Source organism: Etheostoma spectabile, chromosome 13 (genome assembly GCF_008692095.1).
Source record: "Etheostoma spectabile isolate EspeVRDwgs_2016 chromosome 13, UIUC_Espe_1.0, whole genome shotgun sequence".
Lineage (NCBI taxonomy): Eukaryota > Metazoa > Chordata > Actinopteri > Perciformes > Percidae > Etheostoma > Etheostoma spectabile.
The window spans coordinates 21,074,179-21,095,477 of record NC_045745.1 but is presented as its reverse complement, the minus strand read 5'-3'; the positions used below and the strand labels follow the sequence as shown (position 1 = coordinate 21,095,477).

The window sequence follows — 21,299 nt, the reverse complement described above, 5'->3', positions numbered from 1 at the left end:
GATAAAAGATATTTGCCTTAACGTAAGTAATCAACTGGGTAAGTTTCAGGGTAATATCTATTAGTTAATGTTTCCTTCCTATTCACCTGCAGTGTCTGCCCTTCAATTTATTTCAGTGTGGTTTGAAGATAAGTGAGAATATGTTTTTCTGTATAATAAGTGGTTATCATTGACATCATCATTATCACTCCTGCAGTCAGTTTACATCTTGTCCTGTGTGAATGGATCTCTAACCAAAGATCTGGTTCAGATCTCTGAAACAAAGTTTAAACGCATCTCCAGTCTTGCTGTCAGATTAAGAATCTGACTGAGAAGAATACTTGACTGAGCTTGTGTTGGACATACATTATCTTTGTGTAGAGCTGTATCGAAACGTTTTCGAGAGTACCGCCAACTCCTCTCAGAGTGGAGTGCTTTTTACTTATTAATTATTTTAAAAACCTTGTTGCAGTAACTTTCCACACACAAAAAGCTGTACAGATAGCTTCATAGTTTAAGTCATTTGACTGGATGAACTTTGAAAGCACTGTAGCATGTAAACCTGTTAAATAAGAACGACAATCTTTGACAAACCACAGTATAATAACATTCCTTGCTCTCTGTGACTTCACAACGTTTAGTACATTTACCATCTCAGCTCTTCCTCCTCTTTCGGTGTAAGGTCAGGACAACAAGGTTATAGTTAAATATTTTAGGAAGGTGCTACACCTTTATTAAGGTGTTGCACGTTTAATGAGGGGCTGCACCTGCATTTAATGGACCTTATTAAAAGCTTACACAATAACTGGGCTCCAGACCTCATCCTTCCAGACCCTGTCTCACTGTCTTGCCTGTTTAAGCTTTGAGCTTGCTGATGTTAAGGGCGGGGGGGGGAGCTCTCAGCACAGAACATATATGAACTGATCCGGTCAAACAACAACAAACAACAACATTGTTGTTTCTGGTTGGAAACAACAGTGTGTTATAGATACTTAAGATTAATTTTAGATGTAAAGTGCCTTTTTTCGACAGGAGGAAGTATAGAGTGGGATGACATGAGCAAAGGTCTCTAGCTGGACTCAAACAGGGAAGGTTGCAAATTCTTCTTTAGTTTTCATAACATATTCACTTGCATATTTTAAATGTATTTTGAAATCAACAAAGTGCACCTGTAGGTTAAAATCAACAGCCCCGCTAGCAGCTCTGTGAGGTTGTAATGCTTAATGTTAAGAAAACCAAACTGACAGATAAACCAAACCATTGGACAAATTTATATTTTGATCTGATGGTGGCGCTAGATAAAAAAGTCAGGTAAACATTGAAGTTAACTAAAATAATAGATTTCAAGGTAATTCGTGCCACAACTCCCCCCTGGGAACGATGAATGCCCCAAAATTTGTGCCAATCCATCTAGTAGATGCTAGAAAGATAGTTGCTGCAAATGGTCACAAATGAAATGAATAAATTAAAACTTTGGTTTGATTCGAAATTAAATTGAAAGACTATATGAAAGTAAATTTCTGGGTGTTGTACTTGACCACAAACTGCTGAAAGCCCCACATTAAATATCTGTGCACAAAGATGGCCAGGAGTATTGGTATATTGAGTAAAACTAGATACGTATTGTCCAAAATACATTACATACTCTGTACTGCACACTTATTTTACCATAGATGTTATACTGTGTGGAAGTTTGGGGAAATACCTACAAAATGAACATATGAAATATTAGCACATTGCAAAAAAAGAACAATCAGGATAATAAATCCCACTGGGTACTATGAGCACACTAATCATCTGTTTTTGAATTCACATTTGCTGAAAATTATGGACATTGTTACATTCAAAATGCCACAATTTATGTTTAAAGTTAAAGAAAATAATTTACCATGTAACATACGCGCAATGTTTAATGAAAAAGAAGGGGGATATCATCTAAGAGGGCAGAACCAAATAAGTTATGTGCTTCCACCTGCTCCTTCTCAAACTAATCCTTTATTATTTTTGTGTTTGTAGGTAAATTCTAATCGTGTTTTATTTTGTGCTTTTAATTTAATTTTATTTTCATCTTTTGTAACATTGTTGATTGTTCGAGATAAATAAGAAAAAGAAAATTAAAATGAAAGTTTTGACCTGCTGGTGGCGCTAGAAGAAACAATTAGGGAATCACCAAAGTCAGTGCAGTCCTCTTGGGATTACTAATTATTTCCTAATCCAATAGAGTTTTAGAGACGTTTTAGTCCAATAGACAGAGTGACATTGTCATCCCTGGAGCCCCAGCACCAGAGCAGCTAAAAACTATAATAGTTACAGTATGATATCATGGACTGAGTGATAAAATGATACATTACTAATTCAATAATGAGATATTAATGTCACCATAGACAAACAGTGAACCCTGGATAATCACTACACTACTACAAAAGTATTCAAAATAAAAATAAAGATTTTTTTGATGATATATAATATTTAAATTATGTATTGCATTTTATTTGAAGTGACTGCCTAGCACAACTACTGTTTTCTTTTAATGACACATCTCTGGTGAATATGAGTGTATAGTTTTACTTTTCCAATGTTTAATTTTAATAAAGATTCCTCCCAAAACAACAAAAGCTTTTGGGTGAGGAGGTTTCTGTTCTGCTGAATGACTGAACACTTAAGTTATTTACTCTGTGTTGTTAATGTGTTGTACATGCCATTACTGTGAGATCAGTAACTCACATTCTTTAGGATTCCCTACAGACCTCTTCTTTTCACATCTGGACTGTGGGATCTTAAAAAAACCTTTCCTTTTATAGTTGTTTGCTCTCTGGGTTTCTATTTTTGGCTATTGTGATTTGTGGAACGAAACATAGGTGCAGAAAAGTGTAAGAATTATGACCAAAGATGCATGCCTTTTGGATGAAGGGGGTGTTTGTTATCAGCTGGAGAGAAACTCTAAGCACAGTTGATCATCACTAAGTCGCCCACACATGCTATTTCTTTGTTTGTGACATCGTATTTGTTAAATGTAATCCTTGTTGACTAGACAAATTAAATGGGTTTTATTAAGTACTGGCAAAGAGGAGTAAATTATGCCTCATTAGACCTGAATGATGACTCAAACATTCCGCAAATTCTGTCATCTGTTGTCTAAACACATGGTTCTGCCTGTAGAGTGCCTACCTTATTGGTCAACAAAGTTTGGGTTTCCACAAAATGGTTATTGCGCCCCGATATCTTGTGTGGGGGCAGCGGCTTACACACTGTCCCATACTAGCAGCCTAAAATCTGTTTTTAACTGCTCTTTAATGTTTAAGTTCTTGTACTGCTTTGTAACTTTTACTATTTTAATGTTTTTATGTAAAGCACTAAGAAATACCATGTTACTGTAATGTACTAAACAAATAAAAGATTTATTTATTATTATTTTGGTCAACACAAAAATGGAAATGGGTCCAACTGACCCGCAACATAATACAAGGGTTAAACAGTTGAGTGTGTACAGCAAATCCTGAACAGAAAAACTTAAATCCATTATAAAATTATACTGTAATCTGCTGTGAGTCTGAACTATTCTGTGTATCAGGTGTATATATACCTGCTGGTGGAGCAGCAGGAGGCGCTGGAGCCGGCATAGGAGTTGGTGCTGGACCTGGAACTGGAGTCGGACCAGGTGGGACTGGAACTGGATTTGGACCTGGAGGAGCTGGCTTTGGACCAGGAACAGGTGGAGGTGGATGCCATTTGTGTTTTCTGTTACATTTTGATAAACACTGATTATGACTTCAGTGTGAAGTTAGGAATGTGAGGACAGACATGTTTAACTGTTCAAGATAACACACTGATTTATTACCACAGGCATCAGCATGAAAAATTATATTTGGTTTGTCTTCATCTACATGCAATTTGCGTGTTTTCACACTCACAATGTTCCAATGACTTTATTCCTTAGGGGGCTATGGTGGTCATGGACCAGGAGGAGTTGGAACGGGAGGAGTTGGACCGGGAGGAGTTGGACAGGGAGGAGCTGGACCGGGAGGAGTGGGACCGGGAGGAGCTGGACCGGGAGGAGTTGGACCGGGAGGTTTCAGGCCTAACACCTTCGGCCCAGGCAGTGGTGGACTGGGAGTCGTACCTGGAGGTGTTGGGGCCGGTAAGACAAATATGGCTGGTTAACATCTTAAAATCTGGAGCAAAGTCCAACAATATTTCTATTGTGCTATTATTGATTTAATAAATATTATTATTATTCGTACAGGTGGAAAGCCTCCAAAAACAGGTAAGACTTTGAGGGCCGCCTATTGTGCCCAAAAAAATTCTAGTCTTTTACCAGGTCAAAAAGAGACTTTTCAAAGACAGTAAAGCGCAAATGTCATGAACTATATGCAAAGGAAATGTCCAATCATTTATATCATAACAAACCTACAGACCAAGTACATGTGATTTTTCTTATTATTTGTCTCTAGGAGGCGGCTACGGAGGTCGTGGAGGAGTGGCTGGAGGGTTTGGAGCAGGACAGGGAGCTGGCAGTGTAGGAGGAGGACTGGGACAGGGCGGAGTTGGGCCAGGTGGTTTTGGACCAGGTGGTGTCGGTCCTGGAGGCTATGGGACTGGGCCTGGAGGAGTTGGTCCCGGGGGTGTTGGACAGGCTGGCCAAGGCACAGGCATGGAGTTTTGATTTTTGCCTCCTAAATATATTTTAATGATACATGTTAGATCTTCTATTACTTGAAGGATTGAGTAATAAGGTTTTGACTTTGTTGTGCACAGGAACTGGTGGAAAATACATAATTGAGCACATCATTTCAGAGAGTTGATAATAAATAACTGCTAGTATTGCTGCACAGTTGTACCAGTTAAGATACAGTGTGCATAGCCAGTATGATCATTGCGCTGTTGAGATGGGTCTGGTAATTCAAGATAGTCTGATCTCTAAGAGATGAAAAATGACAAATCCCATCAGACAAACGCTAGCAGAAGAGTCATGAACTTAACAACCTTTGAAGATACTGTATTTATAAAATCTTGTTTAAAAAACTAGTAAGCTTATAACCAACAAACAGATTGCCTGCAACTGTGTGTTTACTTGAATTGTGTAACATTCACAATAAGAGGAAGTTGTCCGCTCTGCACACATGGATTAGTGGTCTGTCCCTGTACTGTAAATATTGTTCCACTGTTCAATTCAATGCAGCAGGATACAGATTGCATACATGTACCATTATTTCCTCATTACCTCAAGGTTATAAGTCATTGTTGAAGCCACCCCCCATCCACACACACACATACACACACATACACACACACAGTGATAAAGGCTAATGCTTTAGGAATGACAGGTCCCTGATAGAGAGCGGAAGTCATCACGTCAGTCAGAAAGACTGATTTTCTTTGGAATTTCAGGCCTCTCTGTTTTTCATGTGTAGGATGAGGAATGTTTGTGATAATATCCAAATGATCCTTAGAGGTTAAGCCTTGGTTTGTGGAAAATTTTGAATTCCACCCATTATGCCGGTAGGTAGAAAATGGGTCAGTGTAAGCACAGGAAACAGACTCATATGTCACCCTTTCCAGTTTACCAAAAGTCTGGTTGTCTCAGCAGAACACTTTTTTTCATCTTTGCTACACAATAATGCCCACAAAGTGTGTTTGTGTTTCTCTGCTCCACCCTAAAGAATAAGACAGAAACATCCTAGTTCACCTGAACAAGCAATGAGTGGGATGCATTTTTAAACACTGTGCTGTAATTTCAAGCAAAAATCCACAAAACCAATTAAAGCCAAAACTGTGCAAACTGTTACTTGAACACAGTCCCCTAGAGCTGCTTATAATTAAGACAACACTTCAGGAAAACAAAAAGAAACAAATGGATAAATTCAGTCAAATGCCAACAATTTCAATTCAATTCAACAAGTAAGACTACCCTATGTATCTTGTATTTCAATATGAAACATCATGTGTACAAGCCCAATTATGCACACATCAAACAAATGTTTAAAACTTTTCCAGAGAACAAGTTAATCTTTGTGAGGTTTCTATTGGGCAGCCATCATACATGTATACTGTCACTAAAGGGTGGAGTCGCACCGGGACACACTGAATGCAATAATGTATGATGCAGTGTATTGTTGTCACTAGAGCAAGTATAGGAAGTACTAAGTACTGTTTCTCTTTTATCTGCTAATTAGGCCTTGGGGCAGGGGGTTTGGGTGGAGGAGGATTGGCCTGTTTCTATTTCTTCTTATAACAAGTGCACGGATAAATAAATGCATTATTAAAGTGAGTTCATTGCCAGGTGTTTTTGCAATCATATAACCATGAGAATAATTGAATAACATGAATAAACAGAGCAGACTTATACTCCTAGACTTATCTTCTCCACAACCTGCTAGCAAAACGAGTCACAAATGAACAAATGTCTCAGAGCTTCTCTGTTGAAGCACAATAATTTCACTGAATGAAAATTATTCTCTCCTCCTTAACTGGTCACACACCTTACATTTTTATATATTGCTTACCTTGAAAAATACATTTGCATTAAACAAACCACTGTCCTGACCCAGGTGGCTATGGAGGCGGTTATGGTCCAGGTGCTGGTCAATACCCAGGAACTGGTGGAACTGGTCCCAAACCTCCTAAAACTGGTATTTGCAGTTTACTAATAAACATTAAGCAGTTGTAATCACTGAAAAATGACATAATTTTTGTATGTGTTTACAGGTTATGGGCCTGGTGGTGTGAGATTTGGGCCTGGTGGAGCAGGATCTGGGCCTGGTGGAGTTGGATTTGGACCTGGTGGTGCAGGAATAGGGCCTGGTGGTGCGGGATTTGGGCCAGGTGGTGCAGGATTTGGGCCGGGTGGTGCAGGATTTGGGCCGGGTGGTGCAGGAGTAGGGCCTGGTGGTGCAGGAGTTGGGCCTGGTGGTGCCGGATTTGGGCCTGGTGGTGCGGGAGTAGGGCCTGGTGGTGCGGGCTTTGGACCTGGTGGTGCAGGAGTAGGGCCTGGTGGTGTGGGAGTAGGGCCTGGTGGTGCGGGATTTGGGCCTGGTGGTACGGGAGTAGGGCCCGGTGGTGCGGGATTTGGGCCTGGTGGTGCGGGAGTAGGGCCTGGTGGTGTGGGATTTGGGCCTGGTGGTGCGGGAGTAGGGCCTGGTGGTGTGGGATTTGGGCCTGGTGGTGCAGAGGTTGGACCCGGAGGAGTTGGTCCTGGTGGAGCTGCTGTGCCTGGAGGAGGTATTTAATATAACTTACATTTTGCTATACTGTATACATACATGCATTCTACAATTCTACAAAAAAGCATTAAAGATGAAGATTAGATAAATGTATTTCAGTACTGCAAGGTGAAGCACATGAATTAACATTATAAATAAAACAATGAGATATATTGTATTTGTGTTTCTACTGTATGCCTTGCCTTGCCTTCTATGGAAAAGCTTGTTTCATGCTTATTTCAAGTGTCCTGTAAATTGTTAACTTTTCAAGTTACATTTTTTCAAATAAATAATTCTTATAATTACTAGGTGAATAAAATGTGCTGTTTTGCTATTTCAGTCTAAAAGTTATATTTTGCAAATTAAAAGGAACTTTTTTTTATTTCATTGCTGTTTCAGTTCCAATGCTGCCACAGACTGGCACAACTGGGGGAGGACCTGGAGGAAAGAGCGGTGGTAAAGCATCAAAACAAGTTCCAGGTAAAGACACTCCCTTTGTTACTCAAGGATGTGATACATCAGTTCAGTTAATAGTTAATGATCACCCAGAAACACTGATTGTTTTTGGGCAACATTCTACATTTGCGTTTTCTGTCACACAGGAGTTGGGGTGCCTGGACTATATCAAGGTGGATATGTACCAGGCCAAGGTATGTTAAAACACAAGAAACATAAACCACATATTAAACAATACAATAATGTATCATTCAGTGTTTTTGCCGAAGATGTTTTAACAGTGATTTTCTCAACTGTCCTGGCTAGGTTTTGGAGGCCGTGGTGTTCTCCCTGGAGTGGCCACAGGATCTGGACTTGGGCCACAGACTGGTGTGTTAATGCACTTTATGTCAATGAATCTTGGCACAACACATCTTGGCACGCATGCCTACAAACAAAAACTCTTGGCTTGTTCCTTGCAGGGGCTGGGGTGCTTGGCCAGGGAGGTACTGGACCAGGAGGAGCCGGCAGTGAGTGTCATAAAGTCCTAAACTGACAAACTGCATCATATTACAAGCAGATTTTACAAGCAGATTTTCTATACATTACTTGAACTTTATTTTAAAAGATAAATTAACACTAATAAATGTTATCCCAGGTAGCATTTGAGTATTTCACAGAATGAGCATCTTTGTAGTGTATTTCTCCCCTTAGATGGTCGTGGACAACAGTTGCCTGGGGTTTTTCGTGGTTACCCTCTCGTATCACCAAAATCAGGTACATAGGAACCAGCAATGCAGTAAACTCTGCAGCTGCATGTAGAGCTACACGATGTCAATGAAAAATTTAAAGGCAGAAACACAGAAAATCATTTATTCTTTCAATTACAGGGGCAGGCAAATCAAAGAATCCAGCCAAAGCTGCAGCTAAATACGGTAAAGACACATGAGCTGAGGTGTCAACCTTGTGTTGTGATGGTTACATAATCATTTAATGTGTTGCAAGAATAAGCTTTTTGTACTTTTTAAATACTCTGTATTGACTTTTTTTGTAAGCTCACCTGTTTGCTTTCTAAATCAGGTGGAGCTGCAGCTGGGGGAGGTGCACTTGGTCAAGAAGGCACTTTGGGGGTTGGGGCTGGAAGACTCCCAGGAGGAGGAGCGGGAGTCACACACGGATTAGGAGTTGGAACAGGAGGCGGACCTGGAGCTGTACCTGGACTTGGAGGTGGAGTTGGAACAGGAGGTGGACCCGGAGCTGTAGCTGGACATGGAGGTGGAACAGGCAGTGGGCCTGGAGTAGCCAGCAGCATACCTGGTTTAGGTAAATCTTGAGATGTAATTTACCATTCCTGAAATGACAATGAATAACCTTTTACATTTTCACAGGTCATTTAGTGTTTTAGTAACACTTTACTTGGACATTTCTTTGTGCCATAGGTTATGGTGCTGGCTCGGCCAAAGCACGCAAATATGGTGAGCCATTTTTACAAAATAGCAAAAGAACATGATATTTAACAACCTCTGTACATGGGACTCACACACTCACAAGGCCTTTAATGTCTCCAGGTCTACTGGGCGGTGGAGGCACTGGTGCTGCTGGAGGCCTTGGACAAGGAGGGCCAGTAGCTGGAGTTGGTCTCGGCACAGGAGGAGGGCCAGGTGTTGGCTATGGTTTTGGTCCAGGCGGTGCAGGCACTGGTGCAGCAGGATTTGGACTCGGCACAGGAGTGGGACCTGGATCTGGTCTTGGTTTTAGCCCTGGTGGTGCTGGCACTGGCCCTGGAGGAGCTGGTTATGGGCCAGGTAGAACTGGGTACAGTCCAGGTGCAACTGGAACTGGAGTAGGAGGAGCAGGAACAGGACCCGGAGGTAATTATGAATCAGTAGATTTGGCGTTTTTGGAAAATGTTGGCTTTAATTATGCAATTGTTATAGCTTAACACTATAATCATTAATTCTTTAAGATACAGTATCCAGTAATTTAACGGAATATATTCCATTAGCAAAGACAAATATATAATTGAAGCTGCAAGCAGCAACGGGCCCTCTCCCCTCCCAGCACGTTGGGGGTTTAGGCGGATAGCCAGTTGCCTGTAACACTTCCTCTGTCCAACATCTGGCGCAAGTGAACACAAACTAAGTATATGCTGTGTTGCTGTATGTCATGTGTAGACCACACCATTAAAATGTCATGTAAACTGGATGATGATTATCACATAAGGCTGACTTCCTGTTGCAAGCAGGTGGCGCAATGATCATAACTCGATATGAGCGTGAGATGTCTCTAAGTCTGGACTCTTATCATACTTGCAAAGTTTCAGGCAGATTGGACAATGTAAAGGGAAGTTACAACAGCTTCCTGTGTTATAGCGAAACGCACAAAATCGCTGCCCATGTCATTCTATAAAAACTTTTCAATTTGGCAAAGTCTTGACATGCTGCTGACCCAATTTGAGAAGGATCTGTTAAATCCTCTGGGAGGAGTTTCAAAAAGTCTAGGATAGGATCTGAACACAACGGGTTGTTAGCTTGGGTAAGCATGGACGCCTGGCCACTCATAGGGTGAAGGGTGAAGTTGCGTGGGTTCCATAATAACGCAGGTCTGACACGTGTGACTATTTTGGTGAGTTTTCAAGTGCAATAAAAAATAATCCTTACAAAAACAATTGTTTCCTTGCAATTTCAGCACTTTCACCTTTGTGCTTGGGCCCTAATTACTATATTTGTGTTTCAGGGTATGATGCCAGTGCCAAAGCTCGTAAATATGGTAAGAATAGTTTAATATATTTGAATGCAACTTCATACTTTTATTTTTTGTATACTTTTATAACTATTATCATTATATTTCATTTAACAAAGAATATCAGTACAAATAAAACGTGGCTGTTCTGTTCATAGGCATGTTAAGTGGAGCACTTGGAGGTCCAGGGACAAGCACTGGAGGATTCAGGCCGGGTGGTGCTGGTACAGGATATGGACCTGGAGGTGCTGGTACAGGCTTCGGACCTGGTGGTGCTGCTGGTACTGGCTACGGACCTGGTGGTGGTGGTGGTACTGGCTTTGGACCTGGAGGAGTTGGACCTGGTGGTGCTGGTACTGGCTATGGACCCGGTGGTGCTGGTACCGGCTATGGACCCGGTGGTGCTGGTACAGGTTATGGACCTGGCAGTGCTGGTACAGGCTATGGACCAGGTGGAGGAGTTGGGCCTGGTGGTGCTGGCTATGGACCCGGGGGTGCTGGTACTGGCTATGGACCTGGTGGTGGTGGTACTGGCTATAGACCCGGTGGTGCTGGTACTGGCTATGGACCAGGTGGAGGAGTTGGGCCTGGTGGTGCTGGCTATGGACCGGTGGTGTGGTACTGGCTATGGACCAGGTGGAGGGGATGGGCCTGGTGTGGGGTTGCTATGGACCCGGTGGTGCTGGTACTGGCTATGGACCAGGTGGAGGAGTTGGGCCTGGTGGTGCTGGCTATGGACCTGGGGGTGCTGGTACTGGCTATGGACCAGGTGGAGGAGTTGGGCCTGGTGGTGCTGGCTATGGACCTGGGGGTGCTGGTACAGGCTATGGACCTGGAGGTAGGGTGAAAGATTTGGATGAAAGATAAAATATGGAGGCTTGTCTGAATTGAGAAAGATCCCCTGGCTAATATAAAACTTTAAATATCTTGATGTGTCTGCATTTTCTAGGTTATGCTGGTGCCAAAGCCCGTAAATATGGTAAGGTAAAAAAATGTAATGTGTCTCAACAGACAAACATATAATTAAATACATTGATACATACTTGAATAGTATCCAACTGGGCTTATACATCTAAATAAAATGCAGCAATTATCAATGTTATTAATTTAACCTATTCTTTCCAGCTATAATAGATCAAATATTCTGCCATGAAAACAGCCTGTTGTTTGTCAACAGTGTGTTTGTCATCAGGTTTATAATATCTAATAAAAGGTGGCTCTTTGCAGGTCTGCCTGGAGGTACCCTTGGTGCAGGAGGACTTGGTGGTGGAGCTGGGCCTAGTTCTGGGATCGGAGTAGGAGGAGGGGTCCCCGGGAGAGGTGTTGGACTAACAACTGGTGGTGGACCTGGAGCAGGACAGTGGACTGGGGGAGTACCTGGTTCTGGTGTTGGAACAGGAGGTGGACCGAGTGGCTTTGGACCAGGCAGTGCTGGAGGTATGAAGAAAAGAACAACATTCTCACAGTTCTTCATAAAAAATGAAACAAACAGAAACTCAGTTGCATTATGTACTTGCCTTTCTTTGATTCATGTGGGGATAGTTTATATATATATATATATATATATATATATATATATATATATATATATATTAGTGGAGTTTTAACTCCAGCATACTGCAGTTACAACAGCCTTTGAGCTTTGTCTCAATTCCAGGACTGACGAAACAGTGCTGTTTTTTGGTGTGCATGTCCTTTAAATTCTCTTGGGGATCTAAGTTTCTCAAACATAGCGTGATTTCTATATTAATTTTGGAATAATAACATCAGATGGTCAGTGTTTATAAGAAAATTTGCAGTTTGCAGTGGCCAATGCCAAAAGAAGGGCTCAAAACGTGATATCAATTTGATAGATTAGGTCAATGGAATGATTTTAATCTAATCTTATTACAAGACACTTCTTTATTACAAGATACTTTTGTGGCAGTTTAATTGTCTAGAAAGTTGAAATCAAACACGTAAAAATCTGTTATGGGAGATGATTCCATTAAAAAAACCTTTTTATAACTTTCATTCAAGAAAAAACTCAGTGTTTTTTTTCCCTCAAACATTTTAAGACTGAATATATATAGAAATTATTTATAGGCGCTACCAAACCTCACACATTTCCTCCTTCCTAGGGCTTCCTGGTGGAGGAACACCGGGAGGAACAGGATATGGACCTGGTGGATATGGGCCTGGAGTTGGACCTGTGCCTGGGATAGGTTATAGACCAGGTGGAGGCTATGGTGCAGGACCAGGGGCCGGATATGGAACAGGTTCAGGGGCAATTTTATCAAAGATAAATCTTGCCTAACTCAAAGTAAGCAAAGTCCTAACTCGCCTAAATTATTTCTGTTTTCTTTTTTTCTTTTTTACAGGATATGGAGCTGGATCAAAACCTGCTAAATACGGTATCAAAATATCCCTTTTTTGTTTCTTAAAAACACAATGATGGATGTTTCATCCCAATTCCAGTAAAAGCTCAATTATTTTTTGTATATGATCCTGGTGTAGGTCAAGGTGGAATGGGTGCTGGTGGGGTACTTGGAGGTGGAGCAGGACGAGGTGGTGAGTTACAAAAGATTTTTCTTTCTGTGTGCTGGGATTTTTTTTTTTTTACAATGATACACTCTTGACGGAGTTTCTTATGCTCCATTTATTATCTTGTGTAATTGTAGGTTGGTTTTATAGGTTACAAAGAGGCTTTGGGACTGGCACTGGAGGTCTAGATTGGTTTTTAGTAGTGTCTGTGTAGTAACGTGCCAAAAAGAAAAAGATCTGTTTAAACTGATCCTTTATTGACCTCTGTGGGGATTGCAGCAACAGGTGCCTTGCACTACTCACGACCCTTAACTGAAACAAGTTAAATAATAACATATTGTAATATTTGAATGATAATAATGCTTAGATATTAGTGATGTATTACTGTAGTTTAAGACTGGAGGAGCTGGAAATATGAATAGGTAGGTGGGAGGACAAGGGTGGTTTCAAAGTTAACATCTCCTTGGGTGCCCGGATAGCTCGGTTGGTGGAGCCCATGCGTAGGGGTTTGCTCCTTGATGCGGCAGGCCCGGGTTCAGCTCCAACTAGTGGCCCGTTGCTGCATGTCGTTCCCCCTCTCTCTCCCCTTTCATTTCTTCGGCTGTCCCATCAATAAAGGCCTAAAAATGTCCCCAAAAACTAATCTTTAAAGTTAACATCTTATATCCCATCATTATAATGAAGTATGGTAAAATAATAAAACTGTCATATTTACTTGGTTGTGAACCCAGGGCCTGCTATTAAGAAACACTGATCAGCTTGTTGGGTCATACGTGTCCTCCTCAAGCGGCAACTTCTGTACCAGAAAAATGAAGCCAATGCAAAGTGCTTTCAACTTGCATTCTATCTCATTTCCAGCAGGCGACCTTATTGGCTTAAAAAAAATCTGTTTCAAAAGTGAACCTCACTTGATTTATAACCTCAATAAACATTTTCCTTTTTTCCTAGCATTTATCGCTAGTTTCAAGTCTTCTTTAGTACAGCATTGTGTTTATTTTGTAAATTATGGTTCCATTTATTTTAAAATTGATGATGAAGAGGGAATGCTTTAGGGGTGACCTGTCAATCATGATAGAGGCTTAGCAATGCATAACCATGGCCATGTGTACATTAAAAAAGCTGGGAACTTGTTTTTAGGTGTTTGGGATGTTTTTGTCTTCAACTTGGACCCTTTCACTGTGTGTTTTCACTCCATCAAAGATAATTGGAACCCTTTGGTTGCCTAGAAATGTCTGTTAATTGCAATTGTTATGTTGATCACACCACCTTGGCTGCAGTTGAAGGGTGACAATGTTTGTGCAAGGTTACATATTTTAGCTTTAATTCCAAAAAGCAGTATTTTTTATTTGGAAAGTGAAATTCAGAATTGTCAGAAATCTCAGTAAGGAAAAGTGATTTTGTAACTAGCACTAGTCAGGTAATCTGATGCCATCTTGAATTACTTTATTTATCTGTAAACATTTCTTTTTAAACTGTGTTTTGTAAAAGTTTTATACAGCAGCCAGTACATGTCATTTGTTGTGATCCTTAGGGCACGGCACAGCTGGATCTAAAGCTGCTAAGTATGGTGAGGTGTACTTTGACAATAAAATATTTTACATAATTGTTATAGTTATAGTTGTTCATAAGAAGCTCTTTGATTTCATCAGATTATCTCTTTCCTAAACTGTAGGGCAACCTGGTGGAGTTGTACCTGGGGCAGGAGCAGGAGCAGGGACCGGCACTGCGGGATCTGGGACAGAGACCGGCACTGGTGTTACAGTAAATGGCACCAGCACAAGCAGCACTGCAGGGACAACTGGGCCCGGTGGTAGGCTTCTGTTGAATTAAAAAAACACATTTTTGGTTGCAATGAATTATTAATAATTAATCAGATAATCTATATGTCTGCTTGATCAGGAGGAGGACTTGGAGCCACAGGAGGCACACCAGCTCCAGCATCAGAAGGTACATGGACAGGGTTGGCACAAAGCAGCACAAAAACATTTTAGTCACATATTACCACAATACATTCACTCATAGGGTTTCCAGTACGTGAGTACGTTTTATTATAAAATATGTCTAACAAGGATGGAAAAGACAGTAATGGAGGTGACCTTCCAAATTAGAGGAATAAAAAAAGAGAACACTGGCTTATCTAAAAATGATTTAGCCATTTTCTTTGTCTATTTTCAAATCTCAGTCCTTATTCCAGGTGATGCGGGTGCTGGCAGTGTGATAGAGGGGTCTGGAAGTTCTGGAGGAGAAGGTGTGTTTAAATTAGCTGGAGAACCTGTCTTTTCTTACCTTGAAATCAGGCGCAGAATTTGTGGATATAGACAACAAATATCACAAACAGAAAAATTCAGGTCCAAGGATGTAATAATCTGACGGTTATAAAATATGGCCCTTAGACTCCGAGGAAAACACCTGTGAAAATTAATCAACAAAACACCATACTATAGTATTTTTTTACACATATTATTTTAGTATTGCACTGTACATCCTGTTAAAAAAGGTGTCCACATGTGTGTGTATTAAAACAGGAGGTACTGGTGTAGCTGGCAGACCAGTGGGAGAAGGAGGTGACGGAGATGGCTTGGCTGGAACAGGAATCCCCATCATTGGAGAAAAAACAGGTATTTTAGTCATTTATACTACAAATTCAAAAAACATATTAATATAAGTTGAGATGTTAATTTGTTATGCTACTAATTCATTAGGTAGTATAAATGAAATTGGGTTATGCTGGAAGAAACTTTGCTGTCTTAAATCCCTTGGTCTTCTGGCTGTTGTCTTAGCTGGGTTTAATTCCAACTTTTATGTTCTTCTTTAATCATTTTTTAAAACAGGACTCAATGGGACAGAAGTTCCAGGTCAGTGTTTATGCATTTGTCTGCATGTTTGTCTGCAAGCACTGCAAGTTCTGCATCCATTTTCTGTCAGAGTGCATCTTTTAGTCAGCCGGACATCCCAAAAACCATGTGGATTTCAATTAAATCCAGTGGTAACCAAAGGAACATTGTTTCTTAGATTTTGTTGTGGACAGTGCCATCATGTGGCCATTTATGAAGCACACAAGTTTTCACTTATACAGTAACTCCTGAAGTTTGAGGTGTATATGTAGAAGAAAACACTTTTTCTCCCAGGATGCAGGAATATTATAAAATTTAAATAACCCTGCCTACACAGATTGTGCATTTTGGATCATTGCTAGATACTTTTAAACAATGAAACTGTTTTACATTTCTTACATGGGTACATCTAATTAAAATATTAGAAAACTTAAAAGGGGTCCCATTAAAAATATTTGTACTAATGTTACAATGACTTTGCACTGTATGATCACAGACCCTTTAAAGTTTCAACTCAGTTAACTCAGACACCACTGACGCAGTGTGCTCAACCTTGAAGTAGAGCTGGGCAATATTATAATTAATATGAATAATGATTAATAATTTTGGATATCGTGATATGGCATAAGTGGTGTCTTTTCTTGGTTTTAAAGGCTAAATTAAAGTAATGTCATTTTCTGAACTTACCAGACTGTTGTAACTCTTCTATTATTTACTCATTATATCCGTATTACAGATGATTATTTATCAAAAATCACATTGTATAAAAATTTTTGTAAAAGCACCAATAGTCAACCAAAAGTCAAAATTGAAAGGCTATAACATCCCCACTAATTGGCCCAATACTGCATGTAACATATACAAAGGACAAACATATGTTATTGTACTTTTACATATGTAAATTAACTCAACTGAACATTTTATTTTCATATCCTACAGGTCCCACAGGAGCCGCCCCTGGTAAGTTGGCATAAAGTATACCGAACATTGAGATGTTTCTTGTGAGAGGTTAATGCACCTTATTATACAGTAAAGGACTGTAGATTTTGAAATAGGATCAGCGTAATGTCTACATAAAAGCTACCTAATATCAGTGGCATATCACGCTATCACAAATGCTTTTGATTTTGAAGCAGATCAAAAATATGTCTACACTTGAATGCTTTCACAGCTATCACTGGTTTACCTGTACCCGAGAGTGAGTGTTTTTCTTGTACTTCCTATCACAAAACTGGCACCACAGAATACTGCATGGCAGACCGACGCTAGCTAATGGCTGAAGCTGGCTACTACTAACTAACAGAATTTATTGCAAAAATGTTTCTGATTAATAGGTGAACAAGATAATCTATATTTCTCTCATTACAGTTGGGGGCGGGACTGCACAACCAAGTGGTACGTAAACCTCTGTTAACTGTTCGGTTAAGTATAGGTCTACATATTGTTAGAGATTGTCACTCTGGTATCTCTCTTGTTTTTCTCTCGCTTTCTAAAATGCTGGTGGTACAGGACTTCCTTCTGGAGGTGAGATTTCTGACAAGACATCCAGTGCAGAATTCACGCCTTCCAACCATGAGTCCTGATTGTGCCTCTGAGATTTTGAATTGCTTCTTCCGTTTCTACATCTTGTCGGCAGAGCTCTTGTAGCTGAAATCAAGGAACATATTCTCTGACGTACTGTATCTTGATTTTCGCTGTATAATTTTGCAGGTTCTGGTGGTGATATTGCAACAGGGACGCTGCCTGGAGCCAAACCTCTCAGACCCCCAGGTAAATAAAGTATAACTTAATTATCTTATTCACAAACTGCCTTTTACCAAAGATACAAGACAAAGCAATCACTGTATGGCCTCAAACCAGCGGTAATCATAAGCCAAACAACCACCATTCAAAATCTGTAATACATTCCCCAGGCCTGTTATTGTTTTTGAGTGGACTTTGTAGGAGCAAAATAAAGAACAAAGACTACTTGCCAGGCTTCTTCTCTGTAATGGTGGTTTAGATGCGGCTGAGGTTACTGACTTTGTTCATGGTTTCAGTTGTAATTATATGCTGAAATACAGGCACGGTGTCCTTCTGGGCTGTGTCTGCAGGTGTCCCCAGAGGTGACACACCAGGTGAAGGAGATGGAGAGGGAGGTCCTGATGGAGAGAGAGGTGGTACAGGAGGCACAGGTGGAGTAGGAGGGAGTCCTCCCAGTGCAGGAGCAGCAGGAGGAGTTTTAGGTGGGGTAACAGGTGAGGGGAGAGGAGGGAGTCCAGCTACTGGAACTGGAGTTGGACCAGGAGGTGCAGCTGGTGGAGTTAGAGGAACATCAAAACCACCCAAAGGTGCCATTTTTGCCATCTGAATGTACACTTCATTATGACTGTATCACATCTAATGGCATCCAAAATCCACCACTGTGAATCAAACTTCCGATCTAACCACTAGGACTGGCTAGATAGTGACTAAAACTAAATATTCATGCTGAAAAAAAAAACCTGTTAAATTTGTTTATTTTTTTAAATGTAGTATACGGACCTGATGGGACTGCAGCAGGAGGTGTAAGTGGTGGACCTGGTGAAGTAGGTGGGGTGGCAGGAGGAGTTGGAGGAGGTCCTGGAGGAGCAAGCTTGGTACCTGGGGCTGGTGGGCCTGGTGGAGTAGCAACAGGAGTCCTTAAACCTGGAAAAAGTGAGCCGCTAAGATGTTTTGTTCTGAAATGTCTGTGTATTCATCCCAAACCTAAATGCCTATATTACAATGACGTTTATACATTATCCATCATACTGTAGGCTATGGTGCTGGTGGTGCTGGAGTTTTACCAGGTGGAGGTATGCCAACTAACTAACTATCCTTACCATCTGATTTACAGCAAATTAATGAAATATACCTGAAATACAGTCTTAAATATCTATTTTTATCTCTCTCAGGCATACGTTACCCGACTGGAGCTGGAGTAGGACAGGGGGCAGGAAAATCCGGCAAAGGTTTTATAAAATGTTTATTGCTCTCTTTATAAAAAGGACTTCAGGAAGGAATCAATGAAAGAAGCTTAATGATCCATTTGATGTTTTTATCTTTCTATCAGTATATGGGGCTCTTGGAGCAGGAGGCCAGGGTGGGGTTGGGCCTAGCAGTTATGGAGCTGGTCCTGGTGGCTATGGTACTGGTCCCGGAGGTTATGGTGCAGGACCGGGAGGTTATGGGGCTGGCCCAGGTGGCTATGGTGCTGGGCCTGGATATGGAGTTGGACCTGGAGGCTATGGAGGCAATACTGGAAGCATTGGTGGTGGTCCTGGGGGTGCTGGGACCCTCGGAGTTGGAACCGGTGCTGGAGGTTTAGGTGGAGGTGTGGGAGGAGGAGCAGGTGGACTGGGGGGATATGGTGGTGTGGGTCCGGGTGGTAAGTTGACCTCTATGAAAATGTTGCACTGTGTGACTCAAATAAAAAACTTCAGTTACGTTGGATTTTTTTAATGGAAATTGAACATTGTCTAATTTAAATAGCGTGTAATTTACATATTGGGTTAACTTATCTTATCTGCTGTTATCCAGGTTCAAGATACGGCACAGCAGGATTGGGCACCGGCACTGGAAAACCCCCAAAACGTATGATAAGAATTGACAGATATACAGAGTACAGATAAAAACATGTATACAAAAAATGAAAACTGAACTGATATTTGTTTAAAGGTTATGGGGCAGGTGCTGGTGGTACTGGGTTGGGGCCTGGTGGCTATGGGACTGGACCAGGTGGAGTTGGTCCTGGTGGTTACGGACCTGGTGGCACTGGTCCAGGTGGATATGGACCCAACACTGCCGGGACTGGACTGGGTGGTGTCGGAACCGGCTCAGGTGGCTTTGGACCAGGTGGTGTTGGCACAGGACTGGGCAGCCATGGACCTGGTGGAGCAGGGGTTAATCCTGGTGTTTATACTGCTGGAGGTCAAAGACTGGGGATAAGAAAGCCACCCAAGTCAGGTATAATTACCATATATTATAACACTAACAACATTTAATAATGTATTATGTTTTAAGATGGATTCAGGCTGTTAACTCCTTCTGACAGGCTATGGATCATCCTCACTTGGTGGAGCAGGCTATGGGCAAGGTGAGAAACGTCTTCATTCTATAACACTTTAATACCTTTAAAATGTACAAATAATAGGTGTTTAACAATACATCAATCTGGATCGATATTTGGATTAAATCCTCAACAATACAATATTACTGATACAAGGTAAAGTATTAATACATCTCCTCATCTTTAGGATGCTCCTTTATTTTGAAATTCCCACTTTATATTTAGTCTTATTTATTAAAAAGAGTAGTTTGTTAAATGTCTGGAAGCTCAGAAATGAAATTGACCAATCATACTTTAGTTGATTTTTGTAAACATGCTGTATATAAGTGTAACTGATTGTGTTAAATGTGTTTCGGTCACTGGGTGAAATTGTATCGTGGCAGACCTTGTGATATCAGTAAATATTGTATTGCTGTCCAAAGAATTGATATAATATTGTATGGTAATACACCCTTTGAACAGGAACGGGTGGCTTTGGACCTGGTGGTGCTGGCACAGGAACGGGGGGCTTCGGACCAGGTGGCGCTGGAACAGGAACGGGTGGCTTTGGACCTGGTGGTGCTGGCACAGGAACGGGTGGCTTTGGACCAGGTGGTGCTGGAACAGGAACGGGTGGCTTTGGACCTGGTGGTGCTGGCACGAACGGGTGGTTTTGGACCAGGTGGTGCTGGCACAGGAACGGGTGGCTTTGGACCTGGTGGTGCTGGCACAGGAACGGGTGGTTTTGGACCAGGTGGTGCTGGAACAGGAACGGGGGGCTTCGGACCAGGTGGCGCTGGCACAGGAACAGGTGGTTTCGGAGCAGGGGGCCAAAGATTAGGAAAAAGAAAACCTGCCAAATCTGGTAAGTAATGATCAAGTTAAACTATAAGGCAGCTGATACATAAATATTCATTGTAATTAAGGAGATACCTATTTGATGTTATTGTTTCATATATATGACCATTCTAATCTTTTTCCAGGTTATGGAGGAGCTGGGGATGGATCAGGTGAGGTTCAGGTTAGGATTGGGGATGGTAAATATATTATTATACATATATACTGTAGTTGTGCTAATGTGTTTAGATGTTTCCCAACAGGACGATTAGGGGGAGGTACAAGAGCTGGTCCTGGTGGAGTTGGAGCTGGGCCAGGCGGCTTTGGTCCAGGAGGTGCTGGAACTGGCGGCTTTGGTCCAGGAGGTGCTGAATGGGGCTTGGTCCAGGAGGTGCTGGAACGGCAGCTTTGGTCAGGAGGTGCTGGAAGGTGGCTTTGGCCCAGGAGGGCTGGAACTGGCGGCTTTGGTCCAGGAGGTGCTGGAACTGGCAGCTTTGGTCCAGGAGGTGCTGGAACTGGTGGCTTTGGCCCAGGAGGTGCTGGAACTGGCGGCTTTGGCCCAGGAGGTGCTGGAACTGGCGGCTTTGGTCCAGGAGGCGCTGGAACTGGCGGCTTTGGTCCAGGAGGCGCTGGAACTGGGGGCTTTGGTCCAGGAGGCACGGAACTGGTGGCTTTGGTCCAGGAGGTGCTGGAACTGGCGGC

General features: G+C 41.7%; 1 protein-coding gene across 1 annotated transcript in view; it reads left to right on the top strand.

Annotated features, from left to right (window-relative positions):
• Positions 1-20,988, top strand: part of elnb (elastin b) — a 22,344-nt gene extending 1,356 nt beyond the window's left edge. The window contains exons 2-42 of the mRNA XM_032534330.1: positions 3,551-3,697; positions 3,917-4,117; positions 4,223-4,243; positions 4,431-4,628; positions 6,528-6,608; positions 6,685-7,197; positions 7,578-7,658; positions 7,781-7,828; positions 7,941-8,003; positions 8,096-8,143; positions 8,328-8,390; positions 8,504-8,548; positions 8,694-8,936; positions 9,053-9,088; positions 9,182-9,484; positions 10,350-10,382; positions 10,514-10,876; positions 11,305-11,334; positions 11,583-11,792; positions 12,476-12,613; positions 12,716-12,748; positions 12,852-12,905; positions 14,410-14,445; positions 14,551-14,688; positions 14,778-14,825; positions 15,061-15,126; positions 15,404-15,496; positions 15,710-15,733; positions 16,652-16,672; positions 17,081-17,107; positions 17,423-17,482; positions 17,806-18,042; positions 18,227-18,388; positions 18,490-18,528; positions 18,628-18,684; positions 18,786-18,905; positions 19,463-19,678; positions 19,767-19,808; positions 20,244-20,625; positions 20,744-20,770; positions 20,858-20,988. Of these exons, the coding sequence (XP_032390221.1) occupies positions 3,551-3,697; positions 3,917-4,117; positions 4,223-4,243; positions 4,431-4,628; positions 6,528-6,608; positions 6,685-7,197; positions 7,578-7,658; positions 7,781-7,828; positions 7,941-8,003; positions 8,096-8,143; positions 8,328-8,390; positions 8,504-8,548; positions 8,694-8,936; positions 9,053-9,088; positions 9,182-9,484; positions 10,350-10,382; positions 10,514-10,876; positions 11,305-11,334; positions 11,583-11,792; positions 12,476-12,613; positions 12,716-12,748; positions 12,852-12,905; positions 14,410-14,445; positions 14,551-14,688; positions 14,778-14,825; positions 15,061-15,126; positions 15,404-15,496; positions 15,710-15,733; positions 16,652-16,672; positions 17,081-17,107; positions 17,423-17,482; positions 17,806-18,042; positions 18,227-18,388; positions 18,490-18,528; positions 18,628-18,684; positions 18,786-18,905; positions 19,463-19,678; positions 19,767-19,808; positions 20,244-20,625; positions 20,744-20,770; positions 20,858-20,969 (4,859 nt within the window). The 3' untranslated portion in view covers positions 20,970-20,988. The remainder of the gene's footprint in view (positions 1-3,550; positions 3,698-3,916; positions 4,118-4,222; positions 4,244-4,430; positions 4,629-6,527; positions 6,609-6,684; positions 7,198-7,577; positions 7,659-7,780; positions 7,829-7,940; positions 8,004-8,095; positions 8,144-8,327; positions 8,391-8,503; positions 8,549-8,693; positions 8,937-9,052; positions 9,089-9,181; positions 9,485-10,349; positions 10,383-10,513; positions 10,877-11,304; positions 11,335-11,582; positions 11,793-12,475; positions 12,614-12,715; positions 12,749-12,851; positions 12,906-14,409; positions 14,446-14,550; positions 14,689-14,777; positions 14,826-15,060; positions 15,127-15,403; positions 15,497-15,709; positions 15,734-16,651; positions 16,673-17,080; positions 17,108-17,422; positions 17,483-17,805; positions 18,043-18,226; positions 18,389-18,489; positions 18,529-18,627; positions 18,685-18,785; positions 18,906-19,462; positions 19,679-19,766; positions 19,809-20,243; positions 20,626-20,743; positions 20,771-20,857) is intronic.
• The last annotated feature ends 311 nt before the right edge of the window (positions 20,989-21,299 follow it).